The sequence below is a fragment of the Sphaeramia orbicularis genome, chromosome 19, assembly GCF_902148855.1.
Source record: "Sphaeramia orbicularis chromosome 19, fSphaOr1.1, whole genome shotgun sequence".
NCBI classification, from domain to species: Eukaryota; Metazoa; Chordata; class Actinopteri; order Kurtiformes; family Apogonidae; genus Sphaeramia; species Sphaeramia orbicularis.
Genome location: NC_043975.1, coordinates 16058720 through 16073467, shown reverse-complemented (window position 1 = coordinate 16073467; position 14748 = coordinate 16058720). Strand labels below are relative to the sequence as shown.

Sequence of the window (14748 nt, the reverse complement as noted above, 5' to 3'; positions counted from 1 at the left end):
TCTAATCCAAATTATAGGACAGTAACTTTACTTTCAACACAATCTTACACTATATTTGGCCAAGGGGTATTAAAAGTGCACAGCACGTTATGTTCATATCCAGCACCTCAGTGAAGCTCATGTGTCTTTTTTTCTGATTTCTTGGATTCCAGGCGTGTCATAAATTTGGCTTGACTGCCAGCTGATTTCCCACAGCTATAGCTGCCAACATGTGCTGGCTGTTATGAAGACAACCGCAACAAACTTGGCACAGATGAGAGTTTTTTTTTTTTTTACTCCCATGGAAACTGGGCTAATTGAGCTGTAGCAGACTTTTCCTATTTTGTCTGAGCAAATTAAAATGGGTAAAAGTAATGATACGTAGCTCTTGGTTGATATCCTGTTTGAATAGAACTTTGCAGTTTCAGGTTCTTGCTGTGTGGAAAGGCCAATTTAACATTAATGCAAATTGTCTGGAGTCTGCATAGCCTTAAGGCTCTGTCCAAATCGATTCTTTTGTTTTTAGTTTTTTTTTTTTTTTTCCACTACTGGGCCATTTGGTGGTTTACTGATACTTATCAATGTTCATTTTGTGTCATCCTTAACATACTAAGTGTGTTCATCTATAAAACATAACACCTTGGTTTGTGCACTGCTGTTTTGAAGCCTCTAGTTTAGTATTTTTGGGCTGAATCCCAGTTCACCCCTTGGCCCTCCCCCTTACCCCTACCAAGGTTATTATTGTTAACAAAAACTAACAAAATGACAAAAACTAGAATTGAGAAAACATTTTCATTAACTGAAATAAATAAAAACTATAATTAAAAGCAAAAAACAATAACTAACTGAAACTGTATTGTGTGCTTACAAAACTAACTAAAACGTATAAAAATTATGGATAAAATTCCCTTTGTTTTCGTCTTTGTCAATGTCGGATTGATACGAAAGCGATTTATTTCGCTCTAGCAATTTTAGCTAGCGGCACCATATGACACTTCACGGTCCGTCACTTCTCGCCACTTGTCGTTTAGTTGTCTTCTGGTCCTCACTCTGCCTGGAAACATGGAGACTAAAGTTGGGAGAAAGCAGCAGAGTCCTGTCTGGGATTTATTTGAAAACAACGGTGAAGAAAATAAAAGATACGACAAAACTAAAATCAATACTAAAACTAAACTAAAACTAAGCATTTAGAAAAAAAATGAAAGCTAATAAAAACTAGCAAACCTGCTCTAAAACTAACTGAATTAGTGAAAAAAAGTCTAAATTAAATAAAACTGAACTATAATGAAAAATCAAAAACTATTATAGCCTTGACCCCTACCCCTCCATTTTGCGTGTACATGTGAAGGGGTAGTGTTGTTCCGATTCTCAGTTAGTCTAAGGGGAGGGGCTAAGGTGGAATCTCGAAAGGGAGATTTTTTAGGACCACACTACGAACGGAGAGGTAGGAGAAATTTCCCATAATTCTGTTCCAATCATTGTCAAGATTGAGGTAAACACAGCCAAAAAGTGCAGCGGTGTAATGAAAGAAACACACAAATGTTGGCGTTTTCTTCGTAAAACACTCATTTGATCGACCGTTTTATGCCGTTTCAATGTTTTATAGATCACATTTCTGCGGTTTATAGTTGATAGCCGCAAAAAGATGACCAAAGCCCATGGAACAGAGACAGTTACAGCTACTGATGGCACGGGGCAGGGGTGTCAAACTCATTTTAGTTCAGGGGCCACATTCAGCTAAATTTGATCTGCAGTGGGCCGAACTAGTAAAAGAATAACATAATAATATATAAATAATGTCAACTCCAAATTTTTCTTTGTTTTAGAGCTAAAAAGTACATTTACATTATGAAAAAGTTTACATCTACAAACTATCCTTTCAAAAGATGTGAATAACATGAACAAACTGAAAAAATAAGTGTAATTTTTACAATATTCTGCCTCAGTTTATCATTTACACATGTACATTATAACTTACAGATCACAGTGGATCTACAAACACACAAAACATTTAGCAACAGGCAGAATATTGTTGAATTTGTACTTACTTCTCTTAAGACATTTCAGGTTATTCATATTTGTTCAGGTTATTCACATTTTTTTGCAAAATTATACCTTGTTTTAGTGTAAATACCAAGGTTATAATAGTTTTGGATTTTTCATTATAGTTTAGTTTTATTTAGTTGTGACTTTTTTTTCTCTAATTCAGTTAGTTTTAATTCGTTTTTAGAGTAGGTTTGCGAGTTTTAATTAGTTTTCTTTTCTTTTTTCTAAATGCTTAGTTTTAATTTAGTTCTAGTGTTAGTTTTAGGGTTTTTTTTATAACTTTTCTCTTCTTCGCCATCAAATTCAAAGAAATCTCATTCAGGACTCTGCTGCTTTCTCCCAAATTTAGTCTCCACGTTTCCAGGTAGAGTGGGGACCAGAAGACGACTCTAAACGACAAGTGATGACAAGTGACGGACCATGGCATACCGTATGGCGCCACTAGCTAAAATTGCTCAAGTAAAATAAATCAATGTCATATCACTCCGACATTGACAAAGATGAAAACGAAGGGAATTTTATCCATAACTTTTATATATTTTAGTTAGTTTTGTAAGCACACAATACAGTTTCAGTTATCGTTTTTTCTTTTAATCATAGTTTTTATTTATTTCAGTTAACAAAAATGTTTTTTCAATTCTAGTTTTCGTCATTTCATTAGTTTTCGTTAACTATAATAACCTTGGTAAATACATGAAAATATTTACATTTACAAAGAGAAAAATTTGGAGATGTCATCATTTATATGTTATGATAGTATTTTACTGGTCCTGCCCACTTTAGATTGAATTGGTCTGAATGTGGAACCTGAACTAAAAGGACTGTTAATATCTTAGTGCAGTGTTTTTCAACCTTGGGGTCGGGAACCCACGTGGGGCTGCCTGGAATTCAAATGGGGTCGCCTGAAATTTCTAGTAATTGATAAAAAATTTAGGAAAATGTACTAATAAAAAACATATGGTGAGTTGAGAGAGACAATCACAATCCATAAAAGACATGACAAACACTGAAGCTGAAACTGAAGCGCTGTGGTACTGTTTATCTTTCAAATGTTCATTGTGGTCGGTTTCAGATGCTGCAGCTCTTTCATAATTTATAGTTTGTGTTCTTGTTTGTTCAGTATTAATTGTCAGCCTTGAAAATCCAAGCTGGACTGACTGTACATATCCTGACCAAGGAAAATAAAATTCTACCTTTGTGCAGTAATCTACACCTGGCTTTTCTGCCTCCGTCCATAATAATATACATTATACAGACTAAATGTCATCTAAAATTAACGTTTATTTGCAACATAGTAGAGCAAACTATTACATAATCAAAACCAAATTAATTTTAGCAAAAAAAATGTCTCCGTTCTGGGGTCACCAGAAATTTGTGATGTAAAAATGGGGTCACGAGCCAAAAAAGGTTGGGAACCGCTGTCTTAGTGTAATTTTTGCATTTGACAAATTCATTCCACGGGCCAGATCTGACCATTTGGCGGGTCGGATTTGGCCCCCGGGCCGCATGTTTGACACCTGTGGCATGGGGAATACTTTAAGAAACAAAGTTGTCACATCTGTTAATAGCGGCATCGATGGCGTAACAGGTTGCGAAGGGTTGTCCCATTACATAGGGGAATGTCTCAACCCCTATCTTTTGCAGCTCCGTTTCAAGGGGTAGTGCCAAGGGGGAGGGCTAAGGGGTGAATTGGGTTTGGGCTTTGTTGTCACCATGTTGTCTTTAATTGATCCAAAAGTAACCATATTTGGACAAAAGGGTGGAGCTGGATAAGCACAAAGGATGATGGTTGAAACATGACAAGCTAACACTACCTCCTTTGTACTGGAACACCAACCGTACATGCTGTTACGTTAAACACCAAGTAATTGCAGCTCCTTGTAAATGTTAACACATTCAGTTGTATACGATAGCAGTAATGTCAGCTTTGTGTAATGTATAAACACGCTAATTAGGAGACTCGCTGACAGACTGTATGATGTAGCCAAACTTAATGTCAGCAAATGGGTCGTACAGTAAAAATGCATAACAATGCTATGATGTGTTAATTAATTTTCCTAATTAAATTACAAGAAGGGTATTCCTCTTTACAGCTAAGATGCCATGTTTGTAAACCCATATGTGAAATTTAAGTTAAACTAACAGGACAGCAAACCTCATGAAATGCATAAATCCTTTAACAGTCACGTTAATAGTGTAGAGCTGTCTGATCACAAAAAAAAATAATGAACAGTACTCTTAAGGTCAGGGGTGACATCAGGGTTTTTGCACCACTTCAATTCTGCAAATAATTTAAACTCTAAAAATGTAACACTGTGCAGGCGTGGATCAATATTCTGCTTACAATAGATTTTATAGTTGTTTTTTTGCAAGATTAATAAGAAAGGTGCAAGGTGCATCGTTTACATATTAATAATGTGTTTTATTGATGTTTTTTTTATGTTTATGTTTATGTTTATGCATTTGGCAGACGCTTTTTTCCAAAGCGACTTACAGGGGAAAACCAATTAAATCACTCAATCAATCAAATTTTATTTATATAATGCCAGATCACAAAAAAGTTATCTCATGACACTTTATATATAGAGTTGGTCAAAACCAGACTCTAAGCCAATTTACAGAAACCCAACAGAATCCTCCAGGACCAAACACTTGTGACTGGTGACAGTGGCGAGGAAAAACTTCCCTTTAACAGCAGAAACCTGGAGCAGACCCAGACTCCTGGAGGATGGACGTCTGCCTTGACCAGGTGGGGTTAAAGAGTGAGGGTAAAGAAAGAGAAAAAGAGAGAGCGATAGAGATAGAGACTGGGGGAGAAGGGGGGAGTAGGGGGAGACACATGGAGGCAGTTGAGGATAAGTGAGTGGTGATGATGAGGGCAGGGAAGAGGCGGGACCACTGCAGCAGGTCCAGAGATAATCCTGGAAGAATCTGTGATAATCCTGGGAAAAACCTTATTAGGATATTTAAAATGGAATGTTTGAAAGTGTTAGGATAGGAGGTGCTCTCGGAAGAGCTGGGTCTTCAGGAGCTTCTTGAAGATAGGAAGGGATGCCTCTGTTCTTGTAACACTTGGTAGGGCGTTCCACCAACGTGGAACGACCCATGAAAAGAGCCTGGATTGTCTTGTGCAAGGTCTGGGGACCACCAGACTACGTTCCCCAGATGAGCGGAGTGGTCGTGGGGCAACATAAGCTTTTATCAGTGCACCTAGGTAGGTAGGAGCAGATACATTGATATACAAATAAAAATAACAATAGGTTTACTTTTTGAATGCAAGTATATTTATTAGCATCAGCTATGAGCACTGGTACCTGGGCCAAACCATAATTTGAAACAAGGAGGGGGGAGGAGGGGGTCATACACTGCAAAAATCCAAATCTTGCCAAGTGTATTTTTCTCATTTCTAGTCAAAATATCTCATCACACTTAAAGTAAGACATAATCACCTAAAGAGTAACTTTTCAGTGAGATAGAAAAAACTTATTTTTAGGCAATAGATCTTGAAAATCTTATTTCGAGAAATCTTACCAAGATAATTTTCACTTGTTCCACTGGTAGATTTTTGTTTGCTCAATTCAAGATTTTTTTTGCGCAAGTCAAGCAAAAAAAATCTGCCATCTGATCTGCTAATCTGATGTTTTCTCATATTTAAACATACATCATACAACATTTAATATTAGTTATTACTCACTTCATATAGATAATGTACAAAAAAAACCAACATGTTCTTAAGAAAAATGCTAATTACAATCTAATAACAATCAGCAATTGGTTTACACTTGAACATGTTAGTGCAGATCAGGTTTATCAAAAACAGCAAAGTTACAGTAATGGTATGAATGTCAGTGTATTATGGGATGGTGCAAAAGTGTCCACTGTGTTGTCTTATTTTGAACTAAAACAACAAAATCCATGAATATACAAGAGAACAAATGTAGAATAGCTGTCCACTGTAGTGACCACTATGCGTGAAAGGGTTAAACACTGGTACATCTCTTATGAACTCAGAGAATTAAGCAATTTGGAAAACGAATCAATCATTCACCTCAGAGGTCAAACCTGCAGACTTCAGAGTCTTCCATCAGCCCTAAAATCTCATTAACAGAGGAATAATTTACAAAATGGCCACCGATACATTCAGTGGAGGTTCCACTTTAAATGACTTCCCCGTTGGTTTCCATACCAAACTGTGTATTTGCTCCTTGACATGCACAGTGCAAGGATGGCAAGGACACTGTTTTATTGCATTATGGAATTTTTCCTGTCTACTAAATAAGATTCATGATATAGGTATTCAGAAAGTGTTGTATACTATTGTACAAAGGCAGTCATTTTGAATAGAAATTGACCAGTTCGCTGAGATATTGTTGTAACATTCAGAATCATTTATTGAATTGTTATTTTGTTATTTTTCTGTCTAAAACCTGCTCATATAAGTTATCTGACCATACAATACTTATGAGACAGTGAGATGAAAGAATAGCTGTGATTTTTTTTTTTTTTTTTAGCTTCTCAGACACACCTACTAACAGCTTACCCACTCAATACCCATTGATTTACCCACAGTGACTGTGCTGTATTTTCCTCCTTGTTGTTGGTGTAAATGGGCCAAATTAGTCTCTGGAATGAAACTCTGAGGCTCTTCCTCTCTCCCTTCTCTTTGCCCAGGGCATTCTCTTCTGTACCAGCGAGTGTCTGAAAACCCCTCCGGACCTGCTGAGAATCTACCTGCACGAGTCCAACCGCGTCTACAGAGACAAACTGGTGGAGGAGCAGGACTTCCAGGTCTTTGATAAGCTGCAGGCGGACACAGTGAAAAAGTTCTACGAGGTGAGAGTTTTACAAAGTTCAACAGGGGGAGACAAGAATGGGAAAGAGGGCGGGAGGGGAATGGAAGGAAGGGGGGGAGAAATCATTAGGCTGCCTGCTCTGTGTCTGGACCTGGACATCAGTGGCCAACACAGCGAGGAGAAAGTGGAGAAGAGAAAAAGGACTGCTGTGGAGGGGGGGGGAAAGAGGGGTGGAGGGGCCAGGAGAGGGTTGGAGAGAATATTAATCAGTGCTGTATGGGGGTCTGGCTGTCAGGGTCTGCGCTGTCAGCCCGGCAAATTGGAAAACATTTTAATGGTTTTCTGTCCACTGCTCCTCTCACTACCCTCCCTGGCTCTATCTCAAGCACACTAGTCATGCCACAATGAAGAACCTGACAAGTATATATGTACACACACCCACAGAAAGAGAAAGAGAAGGAGTAAGAATAACTCCAGCCACTCCAGAGCCAGAGGCGTAGATTTGGTCAAATCACTGGTAGGGGACCCCCCGCCCAACAACCCCCCCCGCCCCCTTTCTTTCACCACCAGCAGCAGCAACCCTCCAAAAAATAATTACATGTCTACGCCGTTTCTACATGGACTTATTTCAGGATCACACTCAGTGACACTCACTGTCTACTAATGAGAAAATGAAACTTCAGATTGACAGGTGGTTATTAACCGGTGACCGAATTTAGTGGCATTTCAGTCATGTTTGAAGCGGTGTTGTTTCAGTTCTGCCACAGACTGCACACAAGCAGTGGGCGGAGGAACCGTGACGACACCCCATTCCATTCTGAACTGCCAATAGTTTGCAATTTTTATGTTGACGTGTTGGCTTTTTGGATTCGGAAGTGACCATATGTTATCAAAAGGGGCGGAGCTGCAGGAATATGAAGGGTCGGGAGTGAGCTAATGCTACATACCTGTCAATCAAAGCCAGATACAACATCATGATCTTATATCTGACTACAGATTTAATTAATGGAGCAGTAATTTAAACATGGACCCCCAGATCACTTATTATAGCAGTGGTTTCCAACCTTTTTTGGCTCGTGACTCCATTATAACATCACAAATTTCTGGCGACCCCAGACATTCAAAACGGAGACTTTTTTTTTTTTTGCTAAAATTAATTAATTCTTGATTATGTAATAGTTTGCTATACTGTTACAAATAAACATTAATTTTAGATGACATTTAGTCTATGTAATGTATATTATTGTGGATGGAGGCAGAAAAGCCAGGTGTAGATTACTGCACAAAGTGAGAATTTTATTTTCCTCAGTCAGGATATGTACAGTCAGTCCAGCTTATATTTACAAGGCTGCAAATTAATACTGAACAAACAATAACTCGAACTATGAATTATGAAAGAGCTGCAGCATCTGAAACCGACCACAATAAACATTTGAAAGATAAACAGTACCACAGTGCTTCAGTTTCAGCTTCACAGTTTGTCATGTTTTTATGTAGTGTTATTGTCTCTGTCAAGTCACCATATATATTTTTATTAGTACGTTATTTATTTTATTATTATTATTATTTTTTTTTTTTATCAATTACTAAAAATTTCAGGTGACCCCATTTGAACTCCAGGCAGCCCCATGTGGGGTCCTGACCCCAAGGTTGAAACACACTGTATTATAGGGTCCAAAGAAGATGAATGAGGCTGGAATGACTTCTGGAAAAATACTGACTTAGTATTTTTAGAGAGAAGTTCAGTCTAAGTACATGAGACCCATGAGGTTTCTGAGTCGTCCCCATTGGCCATCAGCAGTATCACAGCTTTAATGTAGAAACTGAAAGACGTTCCCTTTAAAATTAAGTTTAACACATGAGTTTGGTTCTTTTCTTCAACTATAAGCCTAACCCTAAGCCCTAAGCTAATGTCAAGGTGAAGCTGAAATAGATACATTTTGGCCTTACATTTTCTCCATTAGTAAGTGAAATTTCTGTGAAAAGGGTGGATATTAAACAACCTCTATGGACCCAATTATCTTTGAGGGTACTTTTAATAACTGAATGAACACAATCTTTTGAAACCAACTGGTTCTGATGTAAGAATCATAGAATGTCTTGATATGCAAAAAATAGATTTGCTGAAAACTAACGTTAATGATGATGCCCTCTATAATTAGGAACTCACCTGTTTCCTCATCATCCTGTTCTACTTGTCTAACCTGCTGCTGTTTGCTGCATACATAATAATACATTAATAGTGACATTTTAATGGCATTTATATACTGAAATTCCTCTCACCATTTGGTAACTCCAACCATAAATAACTGAGATAAACGTTACAACCTTGTCTGTAGGGCTACAGATGACAGGATAGCCTGTTAATAATGCCAGCTAACATACGAACATTTAAGGGTAGGTATTAGGGGTATGAATCTACACTGGCCTTGCCGTTTGAATCTGTTATCATTCACCTGTCATTGATTCACAATGCATCTTAAGGGTTTCATCTTCAATCTTCTATAACACTGTACCCTTACTTTTCTGTCATTTAAAGCAGTCTTCAAATAGGTAGATGTTGAAAATTGGTCAGACTACAGCAGTGTCTATTATTAACAGATGCATTTTTCCATCGCAGCATCTGTGGGAGCCACCTCAGTCTGTAACCACAACAAAACAAAACTGAAATCCATCTGCAGACAGTGGAGATGATAACAATAAAAACACAGTGTTTTCACATAAAAGCTCTAAGAAAGGCCCCGTCACTTTGTTTAATAACTGCATTCTGTTACCCATTGTTTCCCATTAATGATACTGTCTTACAGTGAACTGTAAATGTCATGGTAGACATGTCGCAAACAATAAAAATTAATTATGGGAAGACGTTAAAGGGTACAGTTATCATAACAATGCACCATGATGAAAATGAAACTAACCACACACTCCATTTTACAACAAACACATGTGTGCATGTACAACCAATCCAGACTCAGAACAAGCATGCTCTGAAACCAGGACAGCAGAACCAGACTCAGAACCACCAGCCTCTGAAACCAGGAGAGCTGCAGCCGTAATGGAAAAATAAACCCAACTCAATGAGATGGAGAAGAAATGTGAACAACAACAAAGCTGGCAGGTGCTTGACTGAAGTCTGTTTTTGTTACAGTGACAGAAACTGGTCCAAATTTCCTTTGATTCCACTTGGATTCTCACTGTAACTACTCTTGCGTCTTTCTAGCAAAGAGAAGAATAACTTCAGTACTGTTAATATTTTAAATCAAGGGGACATTGACAGAACATAATACATCAAACCAGAGCTTCACCTCATGGATGTGAAATGAAGTGCCGAGTTTATATACACAGTACATAATGTTTCCAAATTTACAAAACTGAGGTTGTACTTAAAGGAGTGGTATTTTGCTTTTTTTTTTTAAAATGGAATTATGCATTTTAAAACATTTCCCTGTGGTCTACATAAACTGTAAATGTGATGCTTAGGTCTGAATTCTTCATTAATTCAACTCCACAGGTCCATCTTCAACCCTATTTCTGAGTAATGACACCAGAAAGGTTATTTTGAGCACTGGCCCTTTAAATGCAAATGAGCCACTTCACACCCCACCCCCTCCAGGTTATTGACTGTGTTGCTCTGTCCCGTTCAATCACTTGTGTTTGTTAATACAACCAACAACTGAACATTTTAGGCAATCGGCTCGAAGCTTGGACATATTTTCAGTATGGACTACAACCGCTGCTGCTGACAAACAATTATGTCGTACTCGGAGAAATGTTCATGAGAAGTCTTGACCTTATATGTGCAAATGTCATGACGTAACTACTTATAGATGTAACAAAATGAGCAGGAATTAAAACAGGTTGTAGAAATCCACTTGATTTTTGCCAAAGTGAATATAAAGATAGCTTTGCAGCACCTGGAGGGTTAAATTCAAACTTTTTGAACTATTAGTGTCCAAATACACAAATAAATGAACCAAAGACTTATAAAAGTGGGTTTAGCAAAATATGAACCCTTTAAAAACCCTTTTAGTGTTTTATTAAGCACAAACTTTCCAGATTTGCTTATTGTCTTATTATCTGTCTGCTTCCAGTAGCTTCTTAAACCATTAAGGAATTTCCTCATTTCATTGAACACACAATGACAAGAAAGGCTATTCTATTCTATTCTATTCTATTCTATTCTATTCTATTCTATTGGAGTATTGTGCCCTACTTAAGAATTTTTAACATCCACCTTTGTCCTGCAACTGTTACAGAAGAACTCTGAGACAAAATGTGTATATCAGACGTCCCTTTATAGGAAACATCTACTGGTTTCTGTGTTTAACATGTGGCTAAAACCCAGCCTAAAAAAAAAAAATAAATAAATCAGCCCAAACATAGCTTGAACTCAAACCTAACCCTTTTAGCTGATAAACAATAATGTAGTGATGTGAGTGATGTGCTCGATTTATATTTTGTTTAAACATTTTTTGATTGTGTTATGATTGATATACTGTAGCTCCACCACTTGTTTGTTTGTTTGTTTATTTGAAATATTTGCAATAAAATCAACAACAAAAGAATTATGTAAAGAATAAAGTAAACCATTTGAAATGGAGCGGGATGAAGTATAAGTTATAATCTCCCACCCCCTTCCTCCATCCTTCACCTACTCTAAATTCCTATGTCAGATTCCATAAGTAACTCAAAAATCCTCAATATCAGACTAAATTCTGACTATGCATAAAACACAAAATTTCCCTCCATATCAAGGATAGACTGTCCATTTTGCAGTAGCAACTTTACCATAATAACAGAAATCCAGCCAGAAAATCGTGTTTTCTGTGAAGACTTCAATGATGTTGTGATACGCGTTCTGGTTCAGTGCTGGATGTAGCTCCAGTTCTGAGACTACCTGCTTAGCTCTCTGACAGGCTTTGGTATGTGAAGATAATGCAGATAATGTACTGAGTTTGCTCAAATATTGGTTGAGACAGTTCTGTCTTTCCAGAATATTGGGAGGGACATGTCCCCACCGTCCACATGCAAATGAACGCCCCTTGCTTCAGAATATATTATTCAGTGCTGACATCTTCTGTAAACGTATGACAATTTGCCCCTGTGCCACAGAGCAATATGCAGCATGTTTCCCTGCTATTTTTACATGCAAACAAGGAAGTCTTTAGAGACAGCAAGGAAAGAAAACTTGATACTATGAAAATGAATGCTGCGCTGAAGCGTAATATAGACTTAACTTGGTAAAATTCCTCTTTCATCACACCTACTGCAGAGAAAACAAGCATCCCTATGAGACACACAAAATCTCTCCCGTGGAGTATCCGGGGCCCAACAGTTGCCAGGGTGAAAATGAACTAGGTCACCCTCCGCAGCTGTGATATTCAGCTGTGTCCCTGTCCAGACTGTTTAAGCTTAACACTAATGTTATGCTGACAGGGGTAGTGTGTGTGGGTCTCTGTGTTTACCACGACAATATGTGTGTGCATCTCTCCCCCGAGGACATGGACGAAACTCTGGAGCAAACCAGGGAGATGAACCTGTACTGCCACTTCGCCCATGGGATGGGGGAGTCCAGGTACATGGCTGTGGAGTCCTGGAGCGGCCTCAATAAAACCCTGCTGGAGGTGTTGGACAACTACAATGAGGTCAACGCCACCCTGAACCTGGTGCTGTTTGAGGATGCCATGGCTCACATGTGAGTGGTTTGAACCCACCCGCCGTGTTTATATAAAGAAGAAGAGCTACTGTCATTTTTCTTTATTGTCTGTCAAGAAAATCAGCAGGCTTCTCAGGTATTTTAGGATTAACAGTTCCATTTTGTAGACTGTCAAACACAGAGACAGGCGAATCTGTGAGAAGTCGCACAGCATACACGCTGACAGCCCAACAAAAATGCACAGCAGAAGATCGATTTTGATTCAGACTAAAACACATGTAGTTGGGAATATTGGACCGAAGGGGGCTGCATATTTTGGGAAATGTGAACCTTTGCTTACATTATGTCTTATAGCCCATAAAGACCCAAAACAGCCACTGACGACCAAAAGCAGCTACTGATCTAAACTGTTTAATACCTGCTGATCCGCTCATCATAGCAATACATGTAAATAATTGGTGTAAAATTAGTTCATCATCTTTGCATGGTTATCAGATATGACACATTTGGACGTTTAGAGGCTCCGTAGTTACCGTGGAAACATCATCATCTTCTACAACATTGATTCACCAGTAAAACCCATGGTTTTAATCCAATATGGTCATTGTCAGTCAATTTATCACAAATATAGCTGCTCTTAACCCATAAAGACCCAAATATACACCAATGTCCAAAAGCATCTACTGATCCAAAATGTTTAATAACTTTTGAGCTATTACTCCTATCAATACATCTAAATAATTTGCGTAAAATACAGTGTCATCTTTTTATGGTCATCAGATATGAACCATTTGGATGTTCAGAGGCTCTGTAGTTACCATGGAAACACCATCATCTTCTACAACATTGATTCACCAGTAAAACCCATGGAGTTTCATCAGTGACACTGAATGGAGACACTTGGTTTATGTTCAGTTAATGATAGATTTTCCTGAAAAAGTCACTATTTCTTCAGTTTTCTCTGTTTTGATCTAATAACCTTTACATTTACTATGAGCGTTTATGAACATCTACAGTACATCAGGGGCGTCCAACACCTTTTAGTTTAGTCCAATGTAATCTCATGCGGGCCAGACCAATAAAATAATAACAGTAAAAAAAAAAAAAAGTAAAATTACATGATGAAAATGTGTGCATCTACAACTTATCTGAAAATTCTGGAGATAATTACTTGGTCAAAATTCTTCTCACGGCTGGCAGGAAGGCCATAACAAGAAACTGGCTTGCTACGGACCTAGACAGATACAAACAATGGTTAGATATAGTACAGGAAATATGGATGATGGAAAAAATGACTTATAGCTTAAGATTAAAAAAAAAGATGAGTTTGATAGAAAATGGGACAAATGGATTGGATTTAAAAACAAAGACATCAGTGCTGAAATGGTAATGTGATGCCCTTATTTTCCTTTTATTGTATTATTTATGGATATGTTTTGTTGAATACTGTAACCTTCAACTGGCCTCACTGTACTGCTTGTTGTATTTTGTTCATGTGAAAAAGAAAAAAAAAATTCTGGAGAAAATTGGTGCAATTTTATCCATGTTATTCCTCCAATATTATGCCTTTACGCTAGAGGAAAAATTTGGAGTTATTATTAGTAGGTTATAATGGTAATATTTTACTAATCCAACCCACTTGAGATAAAAGTAGGGCTTTATATGGCTCCCTAAACTAAAATTGTTAATATCTTCAGTGTCATTTGTGCATTTTACAAATTCATCCCACAGGCCAGATTGGACCCTTTGGGGGGCCGGTTTTGGCCCCCGGGCCACATGTTTGACACCCCTGATCTACATGATTAGTCAATTAAATATAGGAAAATACATGATGTGCACTGAAAAAAACTCAAGCTAAAGAGAATAATATTATAATAAACCTTGATAAATTGTTTCGGAAAGGTGTAATATACAGAAAAATGTATTTTAGAACTGCCACAAACGCACCACTGGGTCTTTATGGGTTAAGGACAAATTAGACTAAAGTAACTAAGTGTCTTGTCCAGTCACAGTGGGAGCCATCACTATAGTTATTCTAAATGATCACAGCAATTATTTTAGGGCTTCCATTTGATCTCATTAAGTTACTATTAAATTATGAATCATTTTTGGTGTTGAATTAAATATCAGAGAATCAACACAAAAGGAGTATCCTGAAAAAAGACTAAAACTTGTAAAGACACTCATTAAAAATCACTGACTTAATGTAGAATATTCAAAAAGGAAGTAAATTCACATTCGTATCCTATTGCTGAACAGCATCATTTTTACCTT

At 37.6% G+C, this 14748-nt stretch overlaps 1 protein-coding gene across 1 annotated transcript in view; it reads left to right on the top strand.

Moving 5' to 3' along the window:
- The window catches only part of dnah9 (dynein, axonemal, heavy chain 9), a 344949-nt gene that overhangs the window by 182159 nt on the left and 148042 nt on the right, over positions 1–14748 (top strand). Inside the window, exons 48-49 of the mRNA XM_030122326.1 lie at positions 6697–6858; positions 12317–12513. Coding sequence (XP_029978186.1) covers positions 6697–6858; positions 12317–12513 — 359 coding nt within the window. The remainder of the gene's footprint in view (positions 1–6696; positions 6859–12316; positions 12514–14748) is intronic.